This window comes from Pleuronectes platessa, chromosome 15 (genome assembly GCF_947347685.1).
Source record: "Pleuronectes platessa chromosome 15, fPlePla1.1, whole genome shotgun sequence".
Taxonomy (NCBI): domain Eukaryota; kingdom Metazoa; phylum Chordata; class Actinopteri; order Pleuronectiformes; family Pleuronectidae; genus Pleuronectes; species Pleuronectes platessa.
Window position 1 is genome coordinate 290298 of NC_070640.1, and position 19437 is coordinate 309734.

At 46.5% G+C, this 19437-nt stretch overlaps 1 protein-coding gene across 2 annotated transcripts; it reads right to left on the reverse strand.

The window, feature by feature from the left end:
• Positions 1 to 231: 231 nt before the first annotated feature.
• Positions 232 to 19139, reverse strand: LOC128456575 (arrestin red cell). 2 transcript variants are annotated; one of them, XM_053440780.1, is made up of 16 exons: positions 18908 to 19139; positions 14388 to 14418; positions 14109 to 14169; positions 13913 to 13957; positions 12653 to 12750; positions 12449 to 12547; positions 12121 to 12180; positions 10452 to 10519; positions 10142 to 10277; positions 9940 to 10024; positions 9480 to 9552; positions 9211 to 9348; positions 8782 to 8865; positions 4388 to 4464; positions 4087 to 4141; positions 232 to 3678 (listed from the first exon to the last, which is right to left on the reverse strand). In XM_053440780.1, the coding sequence occupies exons 1-16, from the start codon at positions 18928 to 18930 to the stop codon at positions 3591 to 3593; spliced, it is 1221 nt and encodes a 406-aa protein (XP_053296755.1). In that variant the 5' UTR covers positions 18931 to 19139; the 3' UTR covers positions 232 to 3590. The 2 variants fall into 2 exon arrangements, with proteins under 2 accessions (XP_053296755.1, XP_053296754.1); XM_053440779.1 differs by having other exon boundaries at positions 232 to 3681.
• Positions 19140 to 19437: the final 298 nt, after the last annotated feature.

Below are 19437 nucleotides of genomic sequence, written 5' to 3' on the forward strand. Positions count from 1 at the left end.
AATACAAATCAAATATGAGATCTGAATCTGTCCGAGGTCGAAGGTTCGGTTTCCCCTCGTGACTTCTCCTTCTCGGTTTCATCACTTTGACGTGAAGGATTCCCCGGAGCGCGCTGCGGCTGGATGATGTCATCAGTGACATCACAGTGTTGTGTCCATTTTGTGGCAAAGTTTGACTTTGAAGAAAATGAAATTAAGTTCACAAACAACACAATCACCAGGGAAACAGGATGTTAGTTCATTTTACCTTTAATAATAAAAAGAAAACTAAAATAAAAATCTCAACATAAAAAATACATGGCAAAACAATAGACTCTTAAATGATTATGAGAATAATCATGGTTGTAAATGATGATACAGTAGATAATAATAGTAAGTCACCATAATAATAATCAGAAGCATAATAATCGTAATTCTGTCGTTCTGGTGTTCGTCCACCAGCAGAAATCACTTCCTGTTTTAGAGACATTATGGTTAAGCATCGCACAGGCCGGGGGCGTGGCACTTGGCAAAAATATTTTCACACTTAGCAAAGTTACCCCACAAACGCACAACGAAATAAAGACAGAATCACAGCTCGTACAATTCACAGCACTGCTTCCAAATCAAACTAATCAAATGAAACGTTAAAAACATGCTCCTCCGCTTCTTCTTCGTCCCTTCTGATTCGCCGCTTCAGTGACGGGGGGGGGGGGGGGTTCCACGACTCGATGAATCAAGTAGAAGACGCGACAAAGAATTAGGAATTAAAACATCTACTTTCCCGGAATAAGTGAAAATAGAATGAAACAAAAGTTCAGTGTTTTTCAGATGAAAAAGTCTGAAATGTTGAACTGAATAAAAACAAATAACTTAAAGGCAACGTACGAACATCGGAAAACAACTGATCAGAGCCCAGAAGAGAAACGATCTCATGATCCTATATTAGAAATCAATTGAACCCAGAGCTGAAGAAAGGAGATGGAACCTGGACGTGGTCGAAGGGAAACACCGCAGCCGTTTGGTTTATTTTGAAAAGGAATCTCTTTTAGTTTTTGGCTGAAGAGTTTTTCATGGCACTATGTTTAAACATTATTTTCTCACATGGCATTAACATTAAATGAAAAGATAAAATTTTGATTGATACGATGATTTGGGGACATTGATAAGGAACAAAAGAAGTGATTTTATGATTAAATATTTCCAGGGTGTTGTTGTGAGAGAGAAAACACTTTGTTGTTTTACAAATAAGGTTTTGATATTTCAAAAAATATTTTGAGAAAAAAATGGCAGAAAACTAGAAAAAATAACTAAATCCACAATTTTATAATTTGGCCAAGAAAATAAAAAATTCTTAGTAGAACAGTTTTTAAAATGTAAAATCAGACAAGGCTAAACTTTTATAGTTATTTGTCTAATTTGCTTGAGTATTTCTTTTAAATTCAGTTTATTATTCTGAATTTATGAAATCATTTTGAATCAAGGTTTTAAATTAGACAGTGAATAAGTCCTCAGGACGTTGGTTCTACTTCAAGTAGATAGTGAACCTGCTGATCAGACATGTTGTTGGCAACAGTGTAAAAGGCACAAAGCAGTTTGAGTGTTTATAATTCTACAACACAAGTTAAGGATTTTAAAGTGAGACAATGAAAATAAACCAAAAATTAACTTCAGTGTTTCCCTTAAACGAGCAGACGATGAAGTTTGAGCCTCAGAAAACTGGATTTAATCATTTCTTCACACTTGAAGTGACGTCTGGGGATTTTCTACATTTTTCTTAAGCTGTTTTCAGACCCGAGCTCCAGATGGAATCCAGAGTTTGTGTTTCACAGCTGAACAACTCAGCAGCAGATCCTCCTCATGGTTCAGGTGAGAGGTGGAGCAGCCGGGTGCAGCAGACACACACAGGAAGTGACCCGTTACCTCTGCTGCAGAGGTCACGTGATCATGTTTACATCACCTGACACGTCGTCAGCTCTGATCACCACAAACTCTCTTCACATCTTCGTGTGAGTCTTCACTTCTTCACCAGAGATCTTTGTTTTAGTTTCTTCATGTTTGGGTCCCATGTTAGAAGCTCCTCACTGCACCCCCCCCCGCCCCCCCACTCACTCAGTGAACCAGTGGAGGATCCTCTGCTGTTCACTCTGCTCCTGGATTCAGACTTTATACAGGAGCTCAGGAGGAGGAGGAGGAACTGAGTGAGATCCTCCAGAGAAGATCCAGAGACCTGAGGAGCTCAGTGTGAAGCAGCTCAAGAGAAAAGACATAAAACCATCATAAATGTATCATCTGTAAATAAAATCAAATTTTCCTCCAACGTAAAAATGTCACAGCTTGTACGTTTGTCTTAATAAAGATGAACTGAAGACAATTCATCTTTATCGCCCCCTGGTGTCTGGCTGCAGTATTGGTCATAAACTCCTCCATGTTAGCAGATGGGACAAGGACCAAACTAAAAACATAAAAGTAGACGTTCAATAAATGTTTATAAAGATGTTTCGGTTCTTATCTCTCAGATGTTCAAGTTTATGATCAGTTTGGTTTGAATCAGATATTTGATGATATAAAAACAAGCTGAGACGTGATGATTGACAGATGAGCCTGACTCAGGATTGGTCAAGCGCACGTGTGGGCGGGATCTGGATACCACGGCTCCACCCCACGATCGCTCCTGCTCAACTGGACTGTAGATAACATAATCACCACAAGATGGCAGCATTCGTATCTGAGATATTTTATCTTAATTTCTGGAGGAAGAGGATTTTATGTATTATTTACAATAACTGATTTTATCTAGAAACAATAATTTGATTGTTTAACGACAGTTTATTTTCTTGTTGCTTTGTTTTTACAAACTGTCAGAAAAACGTAGACGACTTCTGTCGGTGAAATGTGAAATAAAATGACTTCGACGCTGGAATGACTGAAAAGAACCCACAACCAGGAAGTGAGGAACAAATGGACGGGGGGGGGGTGCTGGTGAAATCGAACTTCAGTCGTCTGTAAGACTGGTGTGATTGAGTGTTTCCTCCTTTTGCGACCACAACACAAAAAGCGTCTACAGTGTAAATGTGAAGAAAAACTGCGTCAGCACAGATTCTCCGCTCGTCCTGTTTGAACGCGACGCTGATCATCGCCGCAGGAGAAGCTCGACATTCAAGAAGGTTTTCAAAGTAAAAGAAGACAAACGCGGCTTCTTCTGTGAACAGAGTTCTTCATGTTTCTAATCTTTTGCCTCACGTGGTCGCCCTCTGGACTCCGCCCATACCTGAACGTCCTGAACTACAAACAAGGAATCAGCTGATTTCCCCTCCGGACCGCCAACATCTGTCCTGCAGCTGCTTAACATCTAGAGTTTTTTAACCTTCAGCAACAACAGAGGGAAACGGAGAAGATGGATGGAGGAGGCGGTGGCAGGAAATGGCGGCAGCGTGATGAATGGCAGAAGCAAGAGAGGAAGAACACCAGCAAGGCTGCGAGGCCTCCGTCTAAACACGCCCTCATCCGTCATGGGGAATGTAACGTGAAGAGAGTGTGTGTGTGTGTGTGTGTGTGTGTGTGTGTGTGTGTGGTTGGTTGAAGCCAGCGTGTGAAGGGTCGGTGGAGTCCTAGCAGTCCTCGTCTTTGTCGTCCACGGCTCCTTTGAGTCGCAGGCGAGCGAAGTCCTCGAAGACGAAGTCATCGTCCTGGGAGATGCTGCTGCGGGACGAAGGATGACATCATCACACACACCGACCAATCAAACACACCGACCAATCAAAAGTGAACGCAACTTGATTCTGCTGACAACACACGACTGTAAAGTTCAAATCCGTTTTCTGTGATGTCATGAAATGACTAACAGAGATCAACAGATTTCTGATCAGCTTTATCATCCACAACATTAAACCATCCGAGGTCGACTCACCACAAACACCCGGATGTGAAATGTCCTTTTCTCCGATAGAAGCTACAAATGATATCAACTGGAAGAAAATCATTTTCCTTTATTGTTTTGTAATATTTGTTTGACTCCGGATCAACTGAAGCTGCTCGACCTGCGTCCAGGATCAGAACTCTTTATTTTAAGAAACATTCAGAACGTGAACATCAGGTTTTACTCACTTTGTGTCAAACTCTATCAAGTTGGTGTCGATGGGGGGGTCCATCTCCGGAACAGCTGCAACAAACACACAACACGTCACACCCCTGTTCCCATGGACACGGCCTCTCGTCTCTATGGTGATTCAGTGTATGATTAAATCATAAACACAACAACATTTATATGCAGCTATTTTAATAATCAATTTATAATTTTTCAAGGAAAACGGAGAAACCTGAAATGAATACTACAACTCCCATAATCCCACACTGCTCCTTCAATGTGTGTGTGTGTGTGTGTGTGTGTGTGTGTGTGTGTACTCACCTGATTGAGGACGAGACACTGGAGCTTCCACAGGTTTAGGATGCATCAGGATGAAGGGGAGCTCCACAGACACGTCTCTACAACACAACCACACACACAGACACACACAATGAAATCCAATGAGCAGGACGTTGCAGATACAAGTCTGTGTCTGGAAGCTTCTCTCGTTTAAAACCAGTTCAAACTGTTTTATCTGTTTTAAACTTCAGATCTGTTGTTAAACCAGATTTTACTCACAATTTTAAGTTTCTATACATTTCTCCAATATTGAAACTCATTTTAAAGCAGTTCCAAGAAATTCATTTTGTTTAAAAAAAGATTTAGATCCACTTGAACAATGTTAAGATTTAGATCCATTTTAATCTGGTTTAAAGCAGACTCCTCCCACGTTAAATCACATCATCTGTCATTTAATCCAGGTTTAAAACTTCAAACTGTGACGGACAGAGGAACCCGTGTCTTCATGTGTGCTGTGCTCGTCAAATGAAACACATTTACCTCTCCAACATGCCTCGCAGCAGCCTGAAGGGGGCGACAGAGGGGCGACACAGAAAGCCAAAAACACAGAGGGGAGATGAAATGAAAAGCAGGAGGCAACACGATCACAACAAACTACAGTGGAAGCAACAACAGTGAAGAGCAACTACAGCAGGAAGCCAGAGGAGGGAGCAGGAGGTCAGAGGAGGGGACAGGAAGTCAGAGGTGGGAGCAGGAGGTCAGAGGAGGGAGCAGGAAGTCAGAGGAGGGAGCAGGAAGTCAGAGGTGGGAGCAGGAAGTCAGAGGAGGGAGCAGGAAGTCAGAGGTGGGAGCAGGAGGTCAGAGGAGGGAGCAGGAGGTCAGAGGAGGGAGCAGGAAGTCAGAGGAGGGAGCAGGAAGTCAGAGGTGGGAGCAGGAAGTCAGAGGAGGGAGCAGGAAGTCAGAGGAGGGAGCAAGAGGTCAGAGGAGGGAGCAGGAAGCCAGAGGAGGGAGCAGGAGGTCAGAGGAGGGGACAGGAAGTCAGAGGAGGGAGCAGGAAGTCAGAGGAGGGAGCAAGAGGTCAGAGGAGGGAGCAGGAAGCCAGAGGAGGGAGCAGGAAGTCAGATGTGGGAGCAGGAAGCCAGAGGAGGGAGCAGGAAGCCAGAGGAGGGAGCAGGAAGTCAGATGTGGGAGCAGGAAGCCAGAGGAGGGAGCAGGAAGCCAGAGGAGGGAGCAGGAAGTCAGAGGAGGGAGCAGGAAGTCAGAGGAGGGAGCAGGAAGTCAGATGGGGGAGCAGGAAGTCAGATGTGGGAGCAGGAAGTCAGATGTGGGAGCAGGAAGTCAGATGTGGGAGCAGAAAGCCAGATGTGGGAGCAGGAGGTCAGAGGAGGGAGCAGGAATTCAGTGGAGGGAGCAGGAAGTCAAGTGGAAGGAGCAGGAAGTCAAGTGGAGGGAGCAGGAAGTCAAGTGGAGGGAGCAGGAAGTCAAGTGGAGGGAGCAGGAAGTCAAGTGGAAGGAGCAGGAAGTCTAGTGGAGGGAGCAGGAAGTCAAGTGGAGGGAGCAGGAAGTCAAGTGGAGGGAGCAGGAAGTCAAGTGGAGGGAGCAGGAAGTCAAGTGGAGGGAGCAGGAAGTCAAGTGGAGGGAGCAGGAAGTCAAGTGGAGGGAGCAGGAAGTCAAGTGGAAGGAGCAGGAAGTCTAGTGGAAGGAGCAGGAAGTCAAGTGGAGGGAGCAGGAAGTCAAGTGGAGGGAGCAGGAAGTCAGAGGAGGGAGCAGGAAGTCAAGTGGAGGGAGCCGGAAGTCAAGTGGAGGGAGCAGGAAGTCAAGTGGAGGGAGCAGGAAGTCAAGTGGAAGGAGCAGGAAGTCAAGTGGAGGGAGCAGGAAGTCAAGTGGAGGGAGCAGGAAGTCAAGTGGAAGGAGCAGGAAGTCTAGTGGAAGGAGCAGGAAGTCAAGTGGAGGGAGCAGGAAGTCAAGTGGAGGGAGCAGGAAGTCAGAGGAGGGAGCAAGAGGTCAGAGGAGGGAGCAGGAAGTCAGATGTGGGAGCAGGAAGCCAGAGGAGGGAGCAGGAAGTCAGATGTGGGAGCAGGAATTCAGAGGAGGGAACAGGAAGTGAGAGGAGGGAGCAAGAGGTCAGAGGAGGGAGCAGGAAGTCAGATGTGGGAGCAGGAAGCCAGAGGAGGGAGCCGGAAGCCAGATGTGGGAGCAGGAAGCCAGTGGAGGGAGCAGGAAGTCAGTGGAGGGAGCAGGAAGCCAGAGGAGGGAGCAGGAAGTCAGATGTGGGAGCAGGAATTCAGAGGAGGGAACAGGAAGTGAGAGGAGGGAGCAGGAAGTCAGATGTGGGAGCAGGAATTCAGAGGAGGGAACAGGAAGCCAGAGGAGGGAGCAGGAAGTCAGATGTGGGAGCAGGAAGTCAGATGTGGGAGCAGGAATTCAGAGGAGGGAACAGGAAGCCAGAGGAGGGAGCAGGAAGTCAGATGTGGGAGCAGGAATTCAGAGGAGGGAACAGGAAGTCAGATGTGGGAGCAGGAGGTCAGAGGAGGGAGCAGGAAGTAAAGTGGAGGGAGCAGGAAGTCAGAGGAGGGAGCAGGAAGTTAGAGGCTGAGCTTCCTGTCAGGATAAAAATACAACTGGATAATTTTTCTACTTCCTGTGCTCATAAAACAGCTGCCAATTATTTTCTCAATGAATCAATGTATTGTTTTCACCCAATCATATTCAAGAAGCTGAAGATAATTATATATCATGTATGAACCAGATCAAAGACTGTAAACAAGGACGCCTCCTCTCCTGATCCTGTGCAGAGCAGAGAACGACCAGTAGGGGGCAGTAATGCACCTTGATGTTAGTTGCTACCCACCAATTAACTGACCAAAGAAGAAGACGACACTCCAACACCAACGCTGCCATCTTGTGGTAATGACTGCAATTACAGTCAGTCCGTGCAGCAGTGACAGTGAAGGCCAATGTATGCTTCTTCGTTTTGACGGACACGGACACATGGCCACGCCTTCTTTGCCGTGGGACCTCCTCTCCCGGCTCCTCGGAGAGCTTTACGTGCAGCCCTGATTTTTCTAACTACACGTCTGCATGGCGGAGAGCCTACGGAGGCCATTGGCTGTGATTGGTCCGCTAACGACAGCATTTCGGAATGACATCATTTCCGGACCTCAAACTTCCTGTTTCATTCCCTACATCACAATAAACCCAAATCACAACTACGACTCTATGATTAATGTGACAAGTGTGTTAAGCCAGTGGCGTTGTCCGGCTGACGGTGGCTGGTTAGAGCACTTACAGCATGTGTGTACGGTCACATGAGGTTATAACGAACTTTGATAACGGGGCTAGCGGGCTAGCCACCATGCTAACTGCGGTGGGAACAGCACACAAACCCGCTGACTTTAATCCCACGGCTCTCATGACACTGTTTCTCAAACACCGTCAGGTTAGAAGCAAACACTTGGTAGTAGCTAGTATCGGGTGTCCCTGCTGACTGTGTGTGGAAGCTGGGGGGGGGGGGCGGGGGGGGGGGGGAGCTAGCTGCCTCCGTGTAGCTTCAAGCTGTTGAATTAGCAACGCAGTTTGGAAACAAGACCGGGAACCGCTGCGCTAAGACATGATAACATAAACATTTTGACCCGCTGGGTGTCACTTTATTTGATTGAGTTGCCATCAGTTGCCAGCAGCGGAGAACTATAAATGAAAAAGTGTCGGTCCGTAACGGACTCGGAGAAGCATACAGAGGCCTTAAGGCTGTGGTGTCGAGGCCCCGCCCACATTATTATTATTAAATGAATTGTTGCCGCTATCATTAATAACATCTTTACACTCTTGTTTCGTTATAACTTGTTAGAACTGAAACCTGATCCCTCCCCCCCCCCCCCCCATTATCTGTCAATCATCACGTCTCAGCTTGTTTTCATATCATCATATAACTGATTCAAACCAAACGAACTGAAATGACAGAAACATCTTTACAAACATTTAACTTCTACTTTGATTTTCTTTATTTGCTCCATGTCCCCTCTGCTAACATGGAGGAGGAGGGGTTATGACCTTTACTGCAGCCAGCAACCAGGGGGCGATAGAGCTGTCATGCCATCCATCTTTATTTACAGTCTGTGGTTTTAACGTTATCTAGTCGAGCTGAGGACAGGAAGTGATGTCAGCAGAGTGGGAGGTGTGTGTGTGCTCTTGTACAGATGTGTTTGTGAGGACATTCAGATCTAGACCTTGTTGTGGGTTAGAATCAGGTTTAGATCTTTAGTTCTGATGGGGAGGGGCTACGGGTCCGCACTAAGATATAAGTATAAATATTTGTGTGTCTATGTATGTGGGTTTGTGTACGTGTGTATATATATGTGTGTGTGCATGTATATATATGTGTGTGTGCGTGTGTGTATGTATATATGTGTGTGTGTGTGTGTGTGTGTGTGTGTTACCCTCCACGTGAGACCACCAGCTTCACTTTGACTCTGTACGACACCAGGATCCCCAGAACCTCTTTGTTGGTGACGTCCTTCACACTACAACAGAAACAGAGCGGGTCACATCGCCCCCTGGTGGCTGAGCATCATCATTTCACCTGCTGCCGTTAATAACATCTTTGCATGAGTGTGTGAGTGTGTATGTCTCTGTTCCTCTGTGTGTGTCTCTCTCTGTGAGTGTGTCTGTATGTGTGTCCCTCTTTGTGTGTGTGAGTGTGTCTGTATGTCTCTGTTCCTCTGTGTGTGTCTCTCTCTGTGTCTCTCTCTTTGTGTCTCTCTGTATGAGTGTCTCTGTGTCTGTCTCTCTGTTCATCTGTCTGTGTCTCTCTCTGTGAGTGTGTCAGTATGTGTGTGTCCCTCTGTGTGTGTGTGTGTGTGAGTTACATGGTGGACGAGGCCAGGTTGGTGTCTTCGTGCTTCAGCTTCCCGTCCAGAGCGAGTCCTCTCTTCTCTCGGTTCTTGTCGAGCGTGGGAGTCAGAGTGTAAACTTTACAGAAGGTGGAGCTGGACGACACCTGGTCACTGTGGAGACCACACACTGCTGTCAATCAAACTGTTCAGGTAAACCACACCCACTGAGTGTTCAGCTACATCCTGTTGGACTTGTGTGGTGGAACCTGTGGATGTGGATTGTGAACACAAGAGGAACTTACTCTGCCTCCTGCTGAGCCACAGGACATTTGTACTGAGCCGTGCTGAACAGACAGATGTCTGCATACTGACGCACTGCGGAGACACACAACACGCACACACGGGAATCACGTGAGGAAACAGGTTCACAACTCAATACCCACAACATCATGCACGCTCATTTAGTCCAGGAAACTAAGACGTTCTTTTCTAATCCGTGAAAATCTGCAACTTCAGCTTTGCGACTTGTTCCAATGTTTACTGCCCCCTCCTGGTGTGGAGGAGTAAGGTTGCTTCTGTGAAGGAGTGTGTTGTGAACGTCCTGATGGACCAACCGACCACATGACCTCTGACCTTGTGTCTGTGGGACCTCTGACGACCATGTTTCAACACGAGACACATTTATTTTCACTGTTTAAAAAAGGGGAAAGAGAGGATCAAATAAAAACAGGAGGAGAAAGAGGAGGAGCGAAGGAGACACACCTGAGATCTTCACCCTCTTGACGGTCTTGGTGGAGTTGTTGGTGACGTGAACGTTGACGCTGATGGGCTCGCCGTGGTAATACAGCTACACACACAGGAAGAGTAGATCAACACATTCACCTCATCAGTCTCCAACAGTACAGGTTCCTCAGTTATTTGTGTCCGAGTGTGTGTGGTTACTTGTGTGTTTGTGTGTGTGTACCTCCTTGTCCAGAGAGGCCTCCAGGTGCAGGGACCTGTCCGACATCAGGAAGCTGCGAGTCGTCTCCACCATCGGCTGAGGACCTGGTTTCTCTGGAGCATACTGAACCTTCCTGATGACCAGACGCACGGAGTTCCTACACACACACACACAGGTTGTTTCCAGGTTTGTTTCATTTCTGTTTAAAAATGAAACAAACTAAAATAAAGTCTGATCCAGAGTCAGCTGAGCTCCTGGTCAGTTTCTGGGTCCGATGTGAGAAACTGAAGCTCCTCTCTCCAGCTCTCTGAATCCTCACAAAGCTCCTCACCTCTTGTGAATCTTCTCTTCTATCGACTTGGCGCAGAAAGCTCTGATCTCAAAGTCCACGCCACAGGCCTGAGGACACAGACCAGAAAGAACAGTTCAGCTGCTGAGGTTAGGGTTAGGCCACTCCCACTGGTCACTCCTCACTTCCTGGTTCGACCCTCAGGACGAAGGCTGCACCTCCTTTTATTCTGAATCTCTTCTCTGCTGAGGTTCAAGAGCAGAAGCAGGAAACTTCATTTGAATCACAACTGAGGCTCAATTAAGGTTTAGAAACAACAATTCTCTGTTGTTCCATGAATAATATATTGTTTTTGAATAACTCAATATTTCAGTGCAGGTTTTATGGTTACAGAAATAAAGAAAGTTACCAAGTGTTTAAATGTCTATTGAAATGGACAAATGTTCATGATCACATGACCTCTGCAGCAGAGGTAACAGGTCACTTCCTGTGTGTGTGTCTGCTGCCCCCCCCCCGGCTGCTCCACCTCTCACCTGAACCATGAGGAGGATCTGATGTGAACGAGTCTGTGGACCTGACCTGCAGGTTGTGTTAGAAAACTGCTCGTGTGTCAGAGAGCGAGTGTTTTTGTGTTAGTGAGTGAGTGAGTGAGTGAGTGAGTGAGTGAGTGTGTAAAGGCCAATGTATGCTTCTGCGTTTTGACGGACACGCACAGATAGGACCGCCCTCTCCAACGTGGAACGCCCTCTCCGGGCCTCTCCCGGCTCCTCGGAGAGCTTTTCGTGCAGCTCTCATTTTTCTAACTATACGTCGAAATGACGGACAGCCCACGGATAGCACTTGGCTGTGATTGGTGCGCTAACGCCAGCATTTCGGAATGGAAACTTCCTGTTCCATTCCCTACATCACAATAAACCAAAATCACAACTACGACTCTATGATTAATGTGACGAGTGTGTTAAGCCAGCGGCGTTGTCCGGCTGACGGTGGCTGGTTAGAGCACTTACAGCATGTGTGTACGGTCACATGAGGTTATAACGAACTTTGATAACGGGGCTAGCGGGCTAGCCACCATGCTAACTGCGGTGGGAACAGCGCAACAACCCGCTGACTTTAATCCCACGGCTCATGACACTGTTTCTCAAACACCGTCAGGTTAGAAGCAAACACTTGGTAGTAGTTAGTATCGGGTGTCCGTGCTGACTGTGTGTGGAAGCTGGGGGGGGGGGGGGCTAGCTGCCTCCGTGTAGCTTCAAGCTGTTGCAGCTGTTGAATTAGCAACGCAGTTTGGAAACAAGACCGGGGAACCGCTGCGTTAAGACACGATAACAAAAGCCTTTTGACCCGCTGGGTGTCACTTTATTCAGCAAAAACTGTTGCGTCATCAACATCATTTTTCTGTTACCATCGTTCACTGTGTGTGAGGAGCCGGGAGGACGTAAATAAACCAGCGTGGACTTCTTCTATATACCTCATGAGGTAGGCTTCTCTAAGCTCGACTTCAGTTGCGCCATCTACTGTTCTGGCGGTGAATTGTTTTCACAACAAAAAGGCTCGTAGAACTATAAATCAAAAAGGGTCCGTCCGTCAGTCAGTCTGAAACGGACTCGGAGAAGCATACTGAGGCCTTAAGAGCGAGTGTTTTTGTGTGTGTGAGAGAGTGTGTGTGTGTGTCTGAGAGAGCGAGTGTGCGAGTGTGTGTGTGTGTTACCTTCCCAGTGTCCTCTGGGCCGGGCTGTAAAGTGACAGAACACGGGAGGTTCTGAGGAACCTGAATCAACGACATAAAAAGGTTCAGTTTCTGAATTATCCATAATATAAAGACATATGAACAAAATCTTTACAGTTAAAAATCTGTAACACAAATAACCATGTGAGCAAGTTGTGTGACCTCTGACCCTGAAGAGTCATGTTCAGTTGATAATAAAGTTTTCAAAGCAGCACACGAGTGAGACTCCACCAGACGTGGAGGAAGTGACGCTTCATAAAATGAAACGGGTTTCATCTCAACAGGAACCAGCACAGGTCATGTGACTCACAGTGAAGTAGAAGGGGTGTGCATGTTGGCCCAGTTTCTTCAGCAGCCGCTCCTGAAGGCGACTGTTTGGTTTCCGCTCCTCAGGCACCGGAGGAAACGCCTGTCAGACGTAGAGCAGGGTTTATTAAAGGAGATAAACCACAGGAGGGTCACATGTTCAATGTTAAAATACACAGGTTAAGTACAAGTACTGCGACCATGTGACCTGGAAGGTGGAGATGTAGAGATCCTTCCTGAACGACAGACCCAGCACGTCCAGGTCCTCGCGTCCGTAACGAAACGCACACGTCAACGTGACGAAGACTGTGAAGAGGAAGAGCAAAGACATCTGTTGGTCACATGACTCATCACCTGAGCATTCCTTCTATAAAATGTTTAAAAACCATCGGACCTGCATTACACATGTTTACTTACATTCAACACAATGTTCTGTTCAAGCTAACACGGACTTTCATTCTGTCTACAGGTTCTGACCAAACTATGTATGACACAGCTAGCTTGTTGAAGCTCCTCCCACTAAGTGGGACACCCCAGCACGTGCACTCCGCTCTGCTTCGGCCAATCGGCTCGTTGCTCCTTCACTGCTAAACACTCATCAACATCACGACTGTGTTCTGGCTCCTGATTGGTGGAACCAGCTCCGAACTAAAAACACACCTCTTCCGACTATACCTTGAATAAAAAAAATAAAAAATACTAACAATTTTTGAAACTAACAATTTAGTAGCACTTAATTATAGCACTTTGTAGTTTTGCTTTATTTGAAGAAGGGAACTTTCTTGCTTCTTGTCTGGTCTGTTCCTTCGGGGTTGAACCACTGATTGTGAGTCTCTTTGGATAAAAGCCTCAGCTCAATGAAATGTAATGTAATAGTGCAAACACACAGAGGAACCAAGTGTCCCAAAGAAAACTACAACTCCCACAATCCTCTGCTGCTTTACCGAGTCAAACCACTTGGGCTTTTGAGACTCACATATCCTGAGATCATACACGGTAGGTTTAAACTCGTGGAATTAAGAGATTATGATGAAACGTCACATATTATTTCTGAATTGATTTTTCCCACAGGAGCTCCAGGTGGAATCGTCTCCAGAGTTTGTTCCACAGCTGAACACCTCAGCAGCAGAACCTCCTCATGGTTCAGGTGAGAGGTGGAGCAGCCGGGGGGGCAGACACACACAGGAAGTGACCTGTTACTACAGGAGGAGGAGGAACTGAGTGAGATCCTCCAGAGAAGATCCAGAGACCTGAGCAGCTCAGTGTGAAGCAGCTGTGGTACGTTTGAGGACTGTGGGAAAGTTGATACATTGTCTTTTTTAAGGTTCTGTCTGTTACATTTTCATTTTTTTTTTGGTCAAACACTTTTTCTCTTCAGGTTTTTGAAGTAGAGATAAAGTTCTACTTTGAACTTTTCTCTGTATTTGTGTTTCTTCTACGCTTGGAGCTCAGCAGGAAGTGGTCCTACCTTTCCTGTCCTTCAGATACTCGGGGTCGACGAGGATCACTCCGTCTGTCAGCAGGAGGAAGGAAGACAAAACGCTGTGTCAGCACCAACCTCACGTCCACTCAGCTGTTTTAAACATGTGACCTTTCAACTGACGGATTCTATCTGCTCAGCAACTGGGAAATCATTTTCTACTGAGCAGGGAGAGTCGACTCACCTACAGGATCCACGTGATCCAGATGATCCACGAAGTCTCTCTTTCCCAGGTAAACTGTCACCTGAACACAAACCTCACGTTTAGTCACTTCCTTTCATTCCAAAAAAACATACAAAAACAAACTTTCAAAAATGTTTGTAACGACTTTAAGTTCGGACTCAGGTTCTTCTTCTTATCATCCAGTCAAAGTTGGTCTGTAGAGACGTCTGTGTTTCCACAGACTGAACATCTCCTCTCAGTCCAGTCGGTTGTTGCAAAGTTAATAAAGGACTGACTCACCTTACAGTTGGGACTGGACTTCTTAAAAACTCTGAGAAGTTTGGAAACAGGAAGAGGATGAAGAGGAGGAGAAGAGGAGGATAGAAGAAGAAGAGAAGACCGTGACGTTAGTTTGATTTTTCAGTGTTTGTGTGAACGTAGAAACTGAGACGCTGTAAAAAGTGAGAGAAAATATTCAGTGAAAATAATCGGAGGAAACTAAGTCAGTTTATTTCAACACGGCAGGAAGTCGAGGAGGAAGTGAAGAAAAATAAATAAAAGGAAGTTGCTATTCGGGTCAGTGCTGAGGTTTAACGGACTGACGCCATGAACCTGGTCCTCACAGAGGTGGCTGATGGGAAACGGCTTCGATGCTGGCATGTTGATGGCGTGATGTTTTCTGAGCGTTTACAGCCGCAGCTCAGTGAACAGATTAAAGTCTCCCATGATTCCTTGGTCTTTCTGGTCATGGTCGGCAAAGGGAGGGCTTCATCCTCTCAGGGGGCGGGGCCTGATGCTCGTTTTCTTGGCGTGTGCATAAATATTAAAACTTTTCTTCTACATCAACATTTGACACTTTTTTCCTTTCAGATTCTGAAGACACACACACACACACACACACACACACACACACACACACACACACACACACACACACACACACACACACACACACACACACACACACACACACACACACACACACACACACACACACACACACACACACACACACACACACACACACACACACACACACACACACACACACACACACACACACGCTTCCTCAATTCCAACTTAGTTCCATCGGTCAGAGCCGACACCCCGGTAAGCAGACGTCTCAGCTCACTGACGTCCACAGACGTCATACATGTTCTCACTCGTCATACATGTACATGTTTATCCCCGAGTGCAGACCATGACAGAAACGTGAGATCCAGGATATGAAGGAACATCAGTGTGACTGAACATCAGCAGGTTGAGTCAGACAACGTTCTGTTCAGGCAGCTACAGAACTAGTGTCAAAGGAACAAGGTGAACCTAAACTGAATTTTTAACATATTTAAATATCTTTGATTATATCTTTGAGGCCTAAAATTCTGATTATTAAATATTAAAACTTTAAGACCCAAACAAACCGAGTCCAGTTGGAACCAGATCGCCCTGCAGCACAGTTTGATTGACAGCTTTCTCACCTAACCAGTCAATCCACCAGAGTCCCGGCCACTTCCTGGTGGCAGCACACAAACAGGAAGTTTGAGGCCGCAGCAGTTAAAGAAAATGAAAATCCGTCGAACCTGCAGCTTCCTGTTGCTGATAAATTTAGACCAACACACACAACAACATGCAACTGAGTCTGATCAGGTCTCATCGACTGCAGGACTCAAACACAACTGCAGGTTTCACTGTCAGAGCTGAGACTCACCAACATCATCAACTGACACAGACAGTGAGAAACGGGACGAAGCAACAACAACAACAACAACAACAACAACAACAACAGTGAAGAACTATTCAGATTTCAGAAGATTCCAAACAAGAGAAAAGAAGCTGAACGTTTAAACTCCGACCACTGGAGCATTTTGTTAAATCATCAGAATAAATAAAATAATAATGTTGATCAAAACAAGTCGCTAATTAGCTGCAAACAGAGTCAAATCAAGATGGAGGACACTGGTTTCTTGCCCAGACTTGAAGCGATGTTGACATGACGCAGTCCGTGGTCACAGGAGGACGGGACTTCCTTCTCAGCCTTCGTCCCTGCAGACCTTCCACTGCAGCTGGGTGAGCCGCCGGCGCCGCTCGCCACCATGACACATCCATCAGGTTGAGAGATGTGGAAGCAGCAAGCAGAGCGTGAAGGTGTGTGCATTCCCACGGGCGTCAGGATGGACGCTGTGCAGGTGAACATGTGACGGCAGTAGATTCAAAAACAAAGTCCTGACGCACATCATCAGTCAAAGACCTGCTCATCAATCCACCCGGTTTGATCAATCACAAACATTCATTCCATTTCCTGTAGTGAGTGTCTGTGGAGCAACAGCAGCAGGTTGTCGGGTCCGACTCGTTCAAACAGGAACATGTGGGAACATCCAGGCGAGGGGCGGAGCCTGTAGAGCAGCAGGAGGCGGGACATGACGTATAAACTCTGCTGTGGAAAGATCAGTGTTGTTGTTTACAGCTCATCAACACCGGAGTCGGCCTTCATCACCAGAACATCTGGAACCTCCTCGTGTTTCCAAGTGGACGTCTTCGTCTTCTACGTGAACGAGGAACACGTGAGGAACACGTCAGGAACACGTCAGGAACACGTCGTAGCTTTATTTCAGATGTCTGAGAAGATTCTGGATTAATTCACAACGTAGAAAAGGAGTTTGATAGATGAGATTTTGGCTCAATGTGTTTCTATGTGGAGAAAGTGTCCAGAGAAGAAGAAGAACTCGTCTTCAGATCAAGTCGATGTTGTGACGAGCAGCTGAATCGGATCTGAGATGTTGATTTCATCTTTTACTCTGCAATATTAACATTCTCCAGATCTATGTTATTAAATGTTTAGATTTTCTTTTATCGTCATTTTTAAGCCTTCAGCACTTGTTTTAAAATTTGTATTTCAATCCGTGTTTTATCATTAATTATGATCTCACGTCACTGAACATGTTTCATCTGCAGTGACTTCAGTTTGTGTTGCAGGAGATGATCATCATGATTATTGCTGTTGATAGGAACCAGAGTGTGAAGACACAGTTGTCCTGTGTGATAACGTCTCAATGTTCCAGGAAGTTTCCTCATGTCAGTGTTCACATGGCGTCACACCCCCCCCCCCCCCCCCCCCCGTTTCCTATCAGGAAGTAACATGTGGGCAGAGACAGGAAGTCCCAGCTGAAGTGGACAGAGTGAAAGTCGACACAGGATCACAAACACAACCTGAAGCCAGATTGTGTTTGTGTTGATCAGCTGTGAATCGTCTGTTTCCATCTTCTTCATCAATGTGTCATAACGTGATGACCTTCCTCATGTTCGGAGCATATTTATCATTTATTCTACATTTTCTTTGACTGTAACAGTTTATATAAAAATAATCAATACTGTTTCAAACCTACTTAAGAACAAAGAGAACTCTACATGACATGTTTGAGCTGGATGTGATATCATTTCTTGTCGTGTGTATAAAGTGAATCATAAAAAACAGCTGTCAATCATTTCTCCGCCAATCAACCAATCACTGCAGCTCTTCGATTAACAACAAGCGCCTGTCACATGATAAAACTACAAATCAGGATTCAGCCAAAAGTTAAATCAAGATTAAAATGTTCCTATAATTAATGATGATAGATTCCATGTTATTATTTGTGTTTTGTTTAAAGAGGATTGAGTGACGGCTCTTTCAGAGAATTAGAAACTGGATGTAGTTCAGTTAAACCTCCTCACTGTGTTTACACAATGGGTTAATGAGATATACACATATCACCTTTGTTATGTTGCTACTGAAGAAAATGTCATTGTAATAATTATTCATACGGACTTATCTCCCAGCTCCAATAAAACTTCGCCTCGTGAGAAACACGTCGAGTCACTGATCCTCTGAGATTCATTCAGCAGCTGCTTGATTCCACATCCGAACTATATCAACAGTTTGTTAGTAACTGATCTCAGTTACTGGCTCGTGATGAAAGAACATATTTAAAGAGATCTTCATGAAGCTCTGAGCTCCTCATCGTCCCTCTGGACCTGGGACTCGATGGTTTCTAAACTACTGCTCGGTCCTTTTCTCCGTCCTTCATGGGAGATCTTCTTCTTGGCTCGGTGGACTTGCGGGAGGCCACCATCGTCTTGTTTGTATCGTCATCACCATTTGAGATGATGAGTGTAAACACCTGAGGATCAAAGGAACCGGTTGATCCGGATCCAGGGCTTTGATCACCTGCTGGCTGCAGCTCCTGCTTCCTCCTGCGGTGTGATGAGCCTGAACCACGGGCCAGCAGCACCGGCCTCCACCCTCACCCTCCCCCGGGCAGCTTCCATCTGACCCCCGGTCATCACAGGTGTGAACACAGACCGTCTGTAGAGAAGCTGTGTGTCAGTTGACTTGCAGCGGCAGGGTGGTGAGCAGGGATCGATGCCGCCCCCCTCGCCGTGTTGTGGGTCTCCGTGTGTCCACGGTGACAGCTGGTTCCTGTTCACCACCCCGACGTGTAGGGGGGAGCAGCGGCAGGTTCGCGATCACACACGGATTCAAACATCAGTCACACGCTTCATCTGACAGACCAGTGCCCGGAGGAGCTCCGGTCCGCGGCTAGCTAACCCCACCCTGCCGAGCTAGCGTGGCCTCCCCAAAGAAGAGGTCATCGCCCCGGAGGCTCGAACACGACCCGGGGGCTGGCTGAGTCACCTCCGGGCCGGTCTTCCCCAGGAAGCGGCTAAATGTGTGCAGCACAGCCGGAGAAAAGCCTCCCCGCCCGGCCCAGCAGCCACTCGGCTGCCGCTAGCGAAGTGCGTGAGCTCCGCTGCTAACTAGCTGCTAGCATGTTAGCTCCTACCTGGTGCCCGCCTTGTCCCCCATCTCCTCGGCAGGCGGACGACAGAAGACCCCGACAAACTGAGCCTGGAGGCGGGGAAGGATTGACGTTAGACCCGGGGAGTGCTGACGGAGCTCCGCTCAGAAGAGCCAGAAGATCCAGAAGATCCGCTCCGAAGATCCGCTCAGATAACGACTGTGTCCGGATGATAATTTCATTTAGCGCCGCCTCGAATGCTCCGACTTCCGCAAAGACAGGATATGTGTGTGTGTTTGCACGTTCGCGCGCGCGCACGCACACACACATACACACACAAACACTCCAGCATCAGTTTAAATGTTAAAAGACAGAAGATGATTCATCGATGAGAAAAGAAACTGAATCACTGACACGTGAAGAAGTGACACAGGTCGGGACCCACAACAAATATACACAATATACACAGACACACACAAACACAGAAATACACAAACAAACACAGAAATACACAGACACAGAAAAACACAAACAAACAGAAATACACAAACAAACAGAAATACACAAACAAACCC

Bases quoted from the DNA above. Each gene is read 5' to 3' on its own strand.
- LOC128456575 (XM_053440779.1), bottom strand. From the start codon at position 18,930: ATGGGGGACAAGGCGGGCACCAG. The intron at 9,553-9,939 runs GTGTGTCTCCTT...GTGTCTCCGCAG, and splicing joins CAAGAGGGTGAAGATCTCAG to TGCGTCAGTATGCAGACATC. The intron at 9,349-9,479 runs GTAAGTTCCTCT...TGGTCTCCACAG, and splicing joins GTGGCTCAGCAGGAGGCAGA to TGACCAGGTGTCGTCCAGCT.